Consider the following 13161-nt stretch of genomic DNA (forward strand, 5'->3'; position numbering starts at 1 on the left):
CAGCACAATGAACGATGCCGTTGGCGATTCAACAGAAACTATATTAGGTTAGTTTAACATAATTGTATACATATAATCAAGTCTTTGATAATACCTAATGATATATTTATGAATTAAAGGTATAAAGGGGATTTGTTTGTTGAAATAAAAAAAAGGGGTCAAAATTTTAAACAAGAGTTTTGTTCATTTTTAAATGATAAGTCATAACAAATTATGTCAAATATCAAATTGGAATGCAATCTTATATGTCATGATAATATGAATTTTAAAATTATTCACTACTTTTTTTACATTCAATAAATTCCAATTTTTGTGATATAAATAGTAAACAAAATGAAAATTGACATAAGAAAGTCATGATTATGATAACATTATCACTAGATAAAACTTATTATCTTTGTCAATGAGCACGTTGCTTTGTGGTTCCTTTTTTTTCTCTTTTCAGGACTGCTGGTCAGTTTTTTTATATTTATTGTTGACCATGTCTGGTACATGAACATGCATAATGTTGATTCCTGCTGGATATGGCCCCTAATAACTTCAAATCTACAAATGCTGGACGTTTGAAACCTGTACGAGATAGATGACGAGAGATGTATAGACATGCTGCTGCTGGACAGTACTGCCTCCAATGGCAATTCTTTTTTTCTCAAATACAAACAATAACAGTCTGATGGTAGTCAGTATTGGTACATGTATAAAAAAGTTCAAGAATTCTGAATTGTTTTAGTTATTTTGATTTACATTTGCTCCTGCTGTCACAACACAGATGCTATCATGACACATTTGAATTATTTATCAAAATCTTTTAAAATATAAACAAAAGTGATTAGTTTATTTGAAAATGCTTACTTGTCAATGCATCTGAGGTGGCGACACTTGTAGTAAATTGTTTTTGCATGATGTTTTGGTGGTGATTTTATTAATATATAAATCAATTTTAATTTTCAGGTGAAATAAATACAGCTAAAATATTGAATAAAGACATAACAGAGCTGTTTCAAAAAAATGTATTTCAACAAGGGGTTGTGATAGGGAAAGAGAAGTTTCCGAATCTTAATTGGGATTTGTATGACCAAGTTGTACTAAGAACAAAAGTTAACAGAGTAGTTGAGAAAGTTAAGAATTTAAGGAAGAACAATAAGGCCAAATTAAATAGTTTTCTTGATCAAGACTTTCATTTTCCTGTTGAAAAGCCTGTCACATCTTCATTTGAATACCTACAAGAGAATGAAAGAAAAAGAGTGAAAGAAATAGAGAAAGAAAGAAACAGCTGTTGGTGAAAATGTGAAATTAAAGAGACAACTCAAAGAAATACCTACAAGAGAATGAAAGAAAAAGAGTGAAAGAAATAGAGAAAGAAAGAAACAGAGCTGTTGGTGAAAATGTGAAATTAAAGAGACAACTCAAAGAAACTGATTTTAATTTAGACAATTTAGAGTTGCAAATTGAACATTTTGAAACTAAGAGTCATATATTGTTAAGACTTTTAGATATAGCAGGGAAAAAATGTAAAGAGACATTGCACCTTAAAAGGGAATGTAAATCTTGGGAAAAAAAATATGATAACTTGTCAAACCAGTTAGACACCAATTAAGATAAATTGCAAGATATGAATGAGCAATTGGCAAGTTTTGGGCCAAGAAATACAAGTAGAAAAATTAGAAGAAGGGATCAAAAAATTGAAAAGTTAGAGGGTATAATTGATGAGAAACAAAATGAACTAGGCCAACAAAATGTAGAAATAAAGTTATTAAACAAGGCATGTGAGAAAAATGTATCTGATTTAGATAAATTAAAGAAAGATAAGAGAAGTCTGTTGGTAAAAGTCTGTAGAATGTCAAAACAGCAGCATTCTTCTAAATTTGATCAAATAAGAGAAGAACATGTTTTTGAAATACAAAATTTAAAAGCTGATATAGCTGCCAAACAAGATAGAATACTAGAATTGGAAGATTTAAATAGCATTTTGGCAGATGATATAATAGAATCATTTTATGATGGTAAATTCTCAAATGAAGTAAGGGAAACTATCATGATTTACTCACTGAGTGTGGAGTAAGTCAAAAGAAAGTTAATAATGTAATTAGCATAGTTTTAAAAAAATTGACTGGTAAGCAACTGTCAAGATTGCCAAGTGCTGGTGTGAAAAGCAGACTTTTAATTGAGGCAAAAAGGGTTGCACAAAAACAGGTAGCAAAAGCTATGCTTAATTATGAGTATGATTTGCCTGATGTAAATGACATGGGCCAAGGACATAAAGGCAACTGCTTACATCGAGATGCCACTTCCAAACATCATTAGCATTTTCAGTCTTTCCAAATTACAAAAACACCTGATAAAAAAACTTTTTCATTAGGCCTAAATGAAGTTGGAAGTGGCGATGCTGCATCAATCATGTCCTCATTTAAAAACATAATTTCTGACTTGGGACAGGCGGTAAAAATTTGCCTGAGATTGTCTCGCGTTTAACGTGTAGCATTGTTTCAACAATGTCTGACCAAGGGGCAGCTAATCCTCTTTTCAATCAACAGTTAAAGGAATTTAAAGAGAGTCTTTTACCAGACATAGTTGAAAACTGGGAAAACCTTGATATTAATACTCAGACTGAAATGGCCAAGATGTCATCTTTCTTTTGTAAAATGCACATATTTGTAAACATGGCTAGTGAGGTTGACAAATGTTTACAGGTTTTTGAAAGCAACGTTTGTAATGGAAAAAACCCATTTGCATTTCAGTGGAAGGAGAGTGGTGCTTCTCGTCTGACTAGGACAGCAAGCAAAGCCCTAACTCTTCATGGGTGTGAAAAGTCTGGTGTTGGCCAGCACTTTCGCACTCATCTGAAAGAAAGAGATATTGATAATAAGCTAATTACATTTAGAGGTCATAGATTTAACCACTTGTTTTATGCTGCTGGGGCAACTTATCATCATTTAAATGATATCATTGACTTTATGGAAAGCTGGGCAGATCCAATTGATTTATTAAAAAGCATTTCTTTTGATGTCAGAGAAAAAGCTTTTGCAAGTGGCATAAGGGCACTGGGAATAAATGACAAATTAATTACAGGTCCTTTTTGGAGAATTATTGAAACATCAAAAAATATCTTAGATTTAAACCCAACTCTTTGCCACTTGCAAAAAAAACATCAGGAATTGTCTGTTGATGCATCTCCACTTTTAGCTGGTGAATTGGTATTTGAAGGTGTGGAGGTGCATCAAGATTCTATTTTTGATTCATTGTTGAAGGATACTGGTGATCCTGTATCTGAAATGTATACACAGATGGCATTAGAGCTTTGTATAGGTGGTATGCTTCTAATTCTAGAAAGGCAAGCTAAAGACCAACTGCCTGGTGGGAAGTTCTTTGAACCATCTTTTAGGGATCAAATCCATGGTATTTCTGTACCTACAACAAATACATGCTCAGAGAGAGATTTTGCCCAACTTGACATGTTGGTAAGGCTAAAACCTTCTGCTACAACTGTAGCATATGAATCTATAATTATGTGGTCTAACAACAAAACATCAAATTGGCTTTCAAAACTATCAGACACTGATAGAAACAAGATTATAGATGATGCTAGGGTTAGTGCCCCACATATGATTGAGTCATTTAAAACACGACAACAAATTCTTTTCAATAAAAAACTTGAAATTCTAAAAGCAAAGAAAGAAAAAAAGGCAAATAAAGAAAACAAAGAGTACACACAAAAAGTGAAATTAACTGGTCAATTAAATGAGCTTGGTGGTATGTGGGTAACCCAACAACAAATAGAGTGCTACAAGGTTCAAATAGAAGAAAAACCCACATATAATGTATTGTTTAAAGAAGCTTTAATAGCACAACTTCAATTTAGAAAGCAGGTCATTAAAAGCAAAGGGCCTAAGGAGTTATATCAACAGTCATGTAAAGGGAAACAATATTCAATTCAACAACTTGAAAGCAATTTGAAAGAAGTTATTGAATTAAATAAACAAAATGAAAATGTAGCTCCTGTTGAAAATAAACTTCAATATTTATCTTTAAATGAAGTTAATGATAATATTAGCAAGGCAAAGCAAGCTTTAGCACATAAGTTGAATATGGAAAGAAAAAAAATAACCGTTAGTCAGCAAAGTTATTTTTTACCCAAATTCATTGAAACCCCAGAGCTTCTTGTTGGAAAAACTTTTCAGCAAAAATGCAAAGAGGAGGATTCAAATGAAATTTCATGGTGTTCTGGTAAAGTCTTATCAATACATAAATTAAATGGTAAAAAAACAGAATATCTTGTAAAATATAACATCGATGAAAACGATGAATGGCATTTTTCCTTTGTTGGTTGACATGTCAAATGGTGACTTGATTATAGCTGATTTGTAGATTAATTGTTTATTTGTGTATCATTATCATATTCTGTTATTGCATTTGTTTGTTTCATCTCTGTCCTTTGTTGGTTGATATGTCAAATGGTGACTTGATTATAGCTGATTTGTAGATAAATTGCTTATTTGTGTATCTTAATCATATTCTGGTATTGCATTTGTTTGGTTTCAACTCTGTGTCTAATACTGCTTATTATCATAAAATAAAGTAAAGTTAGACTATCAATTGATTTTATTTCTCTTTTCATGATTACTGGTTCTGCTGATGTCTAAAAGAACAAGATTATAACAAAATCCTAGAAAACAAACACCATTGATTCAAATTCAGACAATACAAACAGCTATGATGGATAAGATTTCCAAATAAAACCGAGTAATAAAAAGACACCAACAAAATCTCGACAAATATGCATTACATTTAAATTGACAAACATGAATTCTTCTGAGACAAGATATGAAATATGCTGGGATTGGTAAGCTTTCCTGCTATGTATACTAAACAGTTAATTTCAAATTGTACTTTAAGTGTTTTCTTGGGTCTTCAACATTTTAAATAAGGAATGCAGCTTATAATATTTGTTCGTGGCAACAAATTTTGAGTTCCAAAATTTAGCTGAAAAATTACAGAAACTACTATAAAAAGGGACTAAATAACCTTATATGCATGCAATATCTGGTTAAAAGAGACAATACAATGTACAAACACATTAATTTATCATTTGCAACCATCTACACTCATTTAAAATAACTTAAAAATGAAATAAAACCATCAGATCATGTTATTTCGAGAAACAGTGGCCATCTTGGACGCCATTTTGTTGGCGGCCATCTTGGATTTTTATTATTATTATTACTACAAATTGTGTGGAATGTCAATAGCTTTCAGAAAATATATAGTTTATATACTCTTCTATTGATATTTCAATAGATATTTGACAATAACCCCCTAAATTTGTCAATATTTTCAGCAATTTGGTACCGCCTTTGTATAATAGTACTATAAGAGATATTGGTTACAATTTGCTGGTAATTTGGAAAATTGAAATAACCGTAGGTCAGTCAATATTTCAAGTAAAGTTTTTCTTGATTCCTTTTCCTAGATCTTTCCAAATATGCAATAAAATTATACATATAGTAGCATCATTTTTTTCACCTGAAACCCCTAATATTTATATAGCAAATTTTGTTATCCAAAGTTTACCTGAAATATTGTGCACAACAACGTGACACAAAAGCAAACTTACACGTAACCCATTGTATGTGGTAATTAATTTAATATGATGAATGGTTTGCTATCAGGCATGTGGAAAGCATGGATTTTAGAGACAAACCTTGACATAAATATATTTTGAATCAATGAAACTATACAGGTATGTTTCTAAACACAACAGAGAACAGCCGATAAGTATTGTACAGGAACCAATAGAACTTTGTTATCACGAATCAATGAAAAAAACTGAGCGAGCTCCTGGACCGCTTATAATGGTCACGTCTTCCTGCTGCTACTGTGACACATCTTCAATCACCCTTCCTACTTTATCAGACAATGGCGTTGGAATATGATATTATTTTGAGTAGATAGAGGGACACACTCTTTGTGCTACATAACCATGGCAACAACTCTTTGAAGGTCGGTTACTGACCTGTTACATTAATTTTTATGTTTTGTCCAGAAAGTACATGATATATTTGCACAAAAATCTATAAACCGCGTTATGGTAGAGTTCAATTTCTTTAATCGTTAATACTGTTTACCCATCATAGAATATACTGAGAAACCTACAATTGAACGATTTCTGCTCTAAAGATTATTCTATATTTAAGTTTAACTAGGTGTTTTCCACCGTCTTCAATTGTAAAAAAGTAAAACACAATCGGTCAAGAAAAGAACCACTAACGATACCAAATTAAAGGGACATTGAAACTCACAAGTCGACATAAAATGAAAAGGCAATGGCATAAAAACGATGTACGACCAGAATATAAACAATTTACAAAACACAACACAGAACTACTGAGCAACAACACAATTTTAAAAGGTCCGTCGTAATCTGCGAAACAGATGTTATATAACGGCCAATAACACGTTATGGCGTCCACAAAATGTTCAATGCAATAACTTCATCTACTCCACTTTGAATTCCTGTTTTAATAGCTTTCTAGTGAACCGCAACTCCATACACTACAAACCAGTAAAAGTCTGAAATGGCCTATATCTGTACTCGACTGTGATGACTTTTACTCGACCAGTCTGAATTGGTGTGAATTTTACTTGATATTGCTCGAACCCAATCTTAACAATTTTCGACTGTAATGATTTGTACTTGACCCTTATCTTTGTTATTGAAAACAGTCTGAATTATTACTCGACCAGTCCGAAACAGTCTTATCCCATTCTCGACCTGTACTCGACCAATACTTGACCAGTTCTAGACCTTTTTTTCAGTCTTAACAATACTCAACCAAAGGTCTGAACAATACTCGACAAGTCTGAACCATACTTGACCAAAGAATCTTTACTTTTTTTAATTTTAACTGTTAAAATAACTTTCTTTTTAACTAACATGCCAACAGCCACAAGAACAGAAAGATATATATATAAAACCGATTTTTACATCCTAACATGATTCTCAGATTTATCATACATGATTTTTTCATCATTGTTTGTTAGGATTCATCAATTTTTGTTTTCATCCCTCATCATTTAAGACTCCGAGTCTTTCGCTGATACATATCAATTGTAGTTAAGAAAGAGATATTCTGTATTAATATTTAGCATATCTATGTTTGTATTGCTGTGAATGAGAAATATTTACATTTAATAAATAGCAGTTTTGATAAAAAAAAAAGCATATATATTTAACATAAACATGATAAACAAAAGTGACAGGTTAGATTTACAGATGTATAGAGGTCACTGATTGCACTTGGTTACTCTCTCGGAAGATCGAGTACAATTTCATTTTCGGTTATTTGATGCAAAACGGAAAGTCCCTTATCGAATGGCAAAATCCAATGTCCAAACATATCTGATGAATGGAACACAATAAACTCATAGTCAGGAATATGACAGTTCTTGTCTATTCGTTTTTGATGCGTTTTGTTATTTGATTTTGCCATGTGATTATGGTCTATCCGTATTGATTTTTCTCTGAGTTCAGTATTTTTGTGATTTTACTTTTTTTTCATCATAGATACAGGACTAAATTTTGTATAAACGCCAGACGCGCGTTTCGTCTACAAAAGACTCATCAGTGACGCTTGAATCCAAAAAAGTAAAAAAAGCCAATAAAGTACGAAGTTGAAGAGCATTGAGGACCAAAATTCCTAAAATGTTTGCCAAATCCAGCTAAGGTAATCTATGCCTAAGGTAGAAAAGCCTTAGTATATCAAAAATTCTAAATTTTGTAAACATATAATTTATAAATATAACCATATCGATGATAATTCATGTCAGCTCAAAAAGTGCTGACTACTGAGCTGGTGATACCCTCGGGGAAATAAATCTTCATCAGCAGTGGCCTCGACCCAGTGGTAGTAAATAAACGCATCATAGATACCAGGACAAAATTTTGTATATACTCCAGACGCGCGTTTCGTCTATAAAAGACTCATCAGTGACGCTTGAATCCAAAAAAGTAAAAAAAAAAAAAAAAAAAAAAAAGTCAAATAAAGTACGAAGTTGAAGAGCATTGAGGACCAAAATTCCTTCAAGTTTTGCCAAATCCAGCTAAGGTAATCAATGCCTGAGGTAGAAAAAGCCTTAGTATATCAAAAATTCTAAATTTTGTAAACAACTGTCATACCCATTATGAATGAGTTCAAGCGGCGGGAAATTGGTAAACAATGTCAATTGGATTCCTTATATTGTATTGTGTTCAACGGGTGATTTAGAAAAAAAACACCAGCATTATGCATAGAGAAGATATATTACAAAATGTTGCTTGGTGATGTAATACATTTCAAAAATACTTCTCGATATATAACTTAATGTGTACATGACAAAATTAAAATAATATCACTTTTTGTATGCAATTTAAGCAAAGTCAATAAATACTCAATGGACGAAATAAAAACTTGCATTCATACTTTGCTAAATGATTGACTTGTGTTTGCTTTAGGTCAAGTAGCGTGTATTCCATTGATATTCGGACGACTTAAATGGACAATGAATGTCATGCATTCAGATGAGCTTCGGAGTGAGTGTATATAGCTGATAAAATTTCAATTGTGATTTGCAATATGGCACCGTTGTGTATGCTATAACGTACAGGGATGTATCATCCTCCTTACAAATGGCGACGAATATAACCAACGTATTGGGAACATGAATATCAACCTCTCATTAGACTGAGCTGTTTCTATAAAATGGGAATTGTCGATATACATTGTTTGTTTTGGGTTATAACAGTTCTTAATATGGATCCACACTGATTCTATCAGAAAAAAATCACTATAGATGCTCAACTTTTTAATCGACAATGTATTGTTGAGTTTGGAGGATTGATATATTTAACAGACAATAGGAATTTCAATGAATACTAATTGTTAACCCCTTCTTGTCGATTTGTTTAAGTACTCGTATAAAGCAGAATGAAGCAGAATTTATTAACCACTTTCTAAAAGACAAACAGAAAATAAACCTTGCGAAATTCCTTAATTTTACTCTCAGATATTTTGACGATGTCCTATCAATGAATAACCCATATTTCAGTCAGGACTTGTAGCTCATATAACCAAGTGAACTTGAAATGAGGGATACTACCTATTCTAGAATGACTGCATCATACATTATTTTTTTCCTCAATCTTGAAACAAATGGACGACTTCACACTAAAATCTATGACAAACGGGTTGATATCAACTTCCCAAATATCAAATTCTCATTTCTCAGCAGTAACATACTCTCTGCTCCGTCTTATAGTGTTTTCGTATCTCAATTACTACGATATTTCCATGCAAGTTCAAACTATACGTACATTATATACAGGAGTATGCTCCTTACGCAGAAACTGCTCAAATAGAGTTCTGATGAGAAAATATTAAAATTATACCTCGCAAATTTATGGACACTGTCACAAATGGGTTGATTTATGCGATGTGTCTGTGTATTAACTAACTAACGACATTTTTACCACGTCTTAGATTGTGGTATAACATCTATGTCGTCTGCCTCTAAGTTCTGAACGTGACCTTTTCCCGAATGTGACTGTTTTGCCGAATATGAATTTGCATTGCTATACGACGTGTCTAAGTATTTTTACGTCCAATATTCATGTATTTAGTTACGATGTTTCTATTGTCTGTTCAGTTGGATATAGTGTTATGTCTTATCGTTTGTGGTTGAAATTCTGAATTGTCGGTATATTTCACAAATGTCTTTTTTGTCAGTATAGTGGAGTTAATTTCCATTTTCCGTGGATAAAGTAATGTGTAAGTCGAAATAATTATGACGTCGTCACCGTATGATTTTAAAATAGCCTTTCAATACCGTCATAATCATGATAATTATTTGGACTAGTATTGTGAAAGTAATTGTTATTGTTTCGATCTCGTTCCGTTTATTTGTATGAAATTCAAGACTACAAATATGTTAAATAATACGTCACTGTTTGTAGAGACCTGTGATGCGGTTTATTGAAGATGTTCGTTGGTGTCCTGCGGTTTACATGTAACTTATGTACTATTATATTATTTTGTATACGTTTCTCTGTGCTATGTGCACTTGTGTTTGTATGTATTCTATAGTAATCTATGATCGTTCATAATGTCATTCCGTTACCTTTTTTTGGTTGCATTTATCTCGTGAATAAACTACGCTCTGACGTCACTTTTCACATTTGACAGCGTAGAAATAAAAGCCACAATTAATTCCAAACTCGTTTGAAAACATGCGATTCCTAAAGGTATGTATGATTAAAAATTAAAAATTAGTTCATAAAAGTGCCATTTTCCTTAACCTCTTTTGAAAACATTTTTCAACAAGTCTAAAATCGTATTTATAGTGAGGAACAGACCCAGTGCGGCCATCCACCTTTTTTCAAGGTCAGAAATCATATCCGTTTCCTGTAAGGCCAACCAAATTGTTTTTAACGGCTTTTGAAAAAAGCAACCACCTTACATTATTCTATTAATTTTACGGGAAAATATGTCAAACTGAGATGAGAAAATCATGAATTACAACCAAATCAAAATGGTGGAATGTGCAATTAAAACCGAACATGAAAGTACTTCAATAAAATTAATTGTAGAAAAAATCTAGTAAAAAACGTACATTCAAAGTAGATATAATATTTTAGATAAATAAAAATATTTCCATTTAAAACATTTTTTTAGTTTTATCATGTTTAAAAGGCAAATTAAACCTAAACACATATGAAGTCAAATGTTTTACTGATTTTTTTCTGCCCCTTTTTTTAAACACAAATAGGTAAGTTAAATTAAAAACTTTTTGAATTATATTTGTAGATCAACCCAGTTCATCAACCAGCGGGAAAGGCCAAATACAGGACTTACAGTCCAACATCTTTAGTTAATGCCTACACTGCAGTTAAGGAAGATCACGTATCAATTAGAAGAGCAAGCATTACGTATGGGGTACCATTTCAAACCTTAAGAGACCGCATAACTGGTATAGTTGACCCAGAGTGCTGCACAATGGGCAACGGACCTTTTTTTACTTTAGACGAAGAAAGCAGGCTTGTTTCACATCTGAAAGAAATGGCCCAACTTGGGTATGGTTACAATAGAATGGAAGTGGTTGACATAGCAACTGATTATGCAGTCATGCTAGAAAAAAAAAGTAAAAATGAGAAACCCTTAACCCTAACTTGGTTTTATGGAATGCTTGGACGATGGCCCGATCTTAAAGTTGTAAAACCAAGGGCATTGGAAGTTGCAAGAGCAAAAGCTGCCAACAAGGAGAATATTACTAAGTACTTCAATGAACTTGAGAAAGCCCTTATTAAATATGATCTGATGGACAGACCTCATTTGATTTACAATGTTGATGAGAAGGGTGTAACCATCAACCACAACCCATCAAAGGTAGTATCAGGAGTAGAGACATCACCGCAGGAGGTTACATCTGGAAAGGGTGACACCGTGACTATCTTAGGGTGTGGAAATGCAATTGGCAATGCATTACCCCCTTACTTTGTCTTCCCAGGACAGAGAATGAATGATCAGTTGCTGGAGGGGTCTACACCAGGAACAGTTGGCACTGTCTCTAAGTCAGGGTGGTCTAATTCGGACCTGTTTATGGATTTCCTCAGCAATCATTTCAAGAAATTTGTTCCAGGCAATGGGCATGTGATGTTATTGTTAGATGGACATAAATCTCATGTTGCTGTAAGCACAATTGAATGGGCAAGGCGTCACAACATTGTAATACAGTTACTTCCAGCACACACCAGTCATCTTTTGCAGCCATTGGATGTAGGTTGTTATGGTCCTTTGCAAAATATGTACAACAGCATATGTCACAGAACTATCAGAACAAAACAATGTGCACTAACTCGTTATGATGTTTGTAGCATGGCATGCAAAGCTTACGGAAATGCCTTATCAGTCAGTAATTTGCAGTCAGCTTTTAGAAAAACAGGCATTTATCCATTCACAAAAGACATTATTATGGAATTACCACTGACACCATCAGAGGCTTTCGTCAGTGATATTATAGACAATGAAGAAGGGTTAAACAGTGCTGTAGTTGAGAATGTGAATGATAGTGAAAGAGAGGGAGTTATGAGTGATGAGGAGAATGTGGGTGTTGTAATTGAGGGAGAGGTTGGTTTGGAGGTAGATAGGAGTGGTGTGAGTGATAGAGATGAAGTTCAGAATGATGTGGAGAATGACAGTGTTGTGAGTGTGGGTGATAGAATGATTGATGTGGCCGTGCAAGAGAAAGGAAGTACCGGTAAGAGTGATTTTTTTGTACAAAAAATAGTAAACATGAAAAGAGTGAAAGGTGAGAAAAAAAAGAAGAGAAATGTGTTAAGTAGAATCATCAGTGGCAAGACTGTGACAGAGGATGATGTGTTAGAGAGGATGAAAGAGCATGTGAGTAAGAATCCTGGGAAGAATGTTAGTGAAAGTGTGACTGAAAGTGGTAAGAAAGGCCAGAATGGATCTGTGGGAAGTAAGAGGAAGAGAGGGCCTGAGAAGAAACAAACAGCAAAATCTTTAAAGAGTTGTTCTCAGAAGCCAGGAACCAGTGGAGTGAGTAGATGTGTGAATGAGTGGGCAATAGACAGTGAGAGTGAGAGTGAGAGTGAAATAAGAGAGGATGAAAAGTGCTGTGTATGAAAGAAGTTTGTTCCAGAGCAGGTGAGGCAGAGCAGCAGTTTGATTTTTACAAAGTGGGCACAGTGTGAGAAGTGTGAGAGGTGGGTGCATCTAATTTATTGTACGAAAGTGAGAGTGATAAGAAGGGGTGATAGTTTCATGTGTGTGTTTTGTGAGGAAAATATGGATTAATTGATAAATAAAAAAAATAAAAATCATATTCTGAAACATTAGTGTACTCATTTAACAAAGAAACTGCTTTTGAGATTAATTCCCCAAAATCATAATTGGTGAACTCTCTGAAAATTTTCATTGATTTTTATTTTCATGGTAATAAATGATGTTCCAGGTTACATCAATTCCCAAGTTATTGAAAACAGTTTTAAAGAACTGTTTTACAAACAAATAATGTAATTGCCTTAGACTAATAAATCCCCTAATTGACAATAGAGCAATTTGATTGGGTATAACGGAATGAGGTGTCACGTGGTTTTGACGCCATTGGAAT

At 33.3% G+C, this 13161-nt stretch overlaps 2 protein-coding genes across 2 annotated transcripts; both read left to right on the plus strand.

Moving 5' to 3' along the window:
• Positions 1-2492: 2492 nt before the first annotated feature.
• Positions 2493-4328, plus strand: LOC134688165 (uncharacterized). Its single transcript, XM_063548637.1, has one exon. It carries the CDS (start codon positions 2493-2495, stop codon positions 4326-4328), a length of 1836 nt encoding a protein of 611 aa, XP_063404707.1.
• A 5930-nt stretch (positions 4329-10258) lies between these two features.
• On the plus strand, positions 10259-12834 carry LOC134688166 (uncharacterized). The gene is made up of 2 exons (XM_063548639.1): positions 10259-10273; positions 10836-12834. The coding sequence occupies exons 1-2, from the start codon at positions 10259-10261 to the stop codon at positions 12672-12674; spliced, it is 1854 nt and encodes a 617-aa protein (XP_063404709.1). The 3' UTR covers positions 12675-12834.
• The last annotated feature ends 327 nt before the right edge of the window (positions 12835-13161 follow it).

The sequence above is a fragment of the Mytilus trossulus genome, chromosome 10 (assembly GCF_036588685.1).
Source record: "Mytilus trossulus isolate FHL-02 chromosome 10, PNRI_Mtr1.1.1.hap1, whole genome shotgun sequence".
Taxonomy (NCBI): Eukaryota; Metazoa; Mollusca; class Bivalvia; order Mytilida; family Mytilidae; genus Mytilus; species Mytilus trossulus.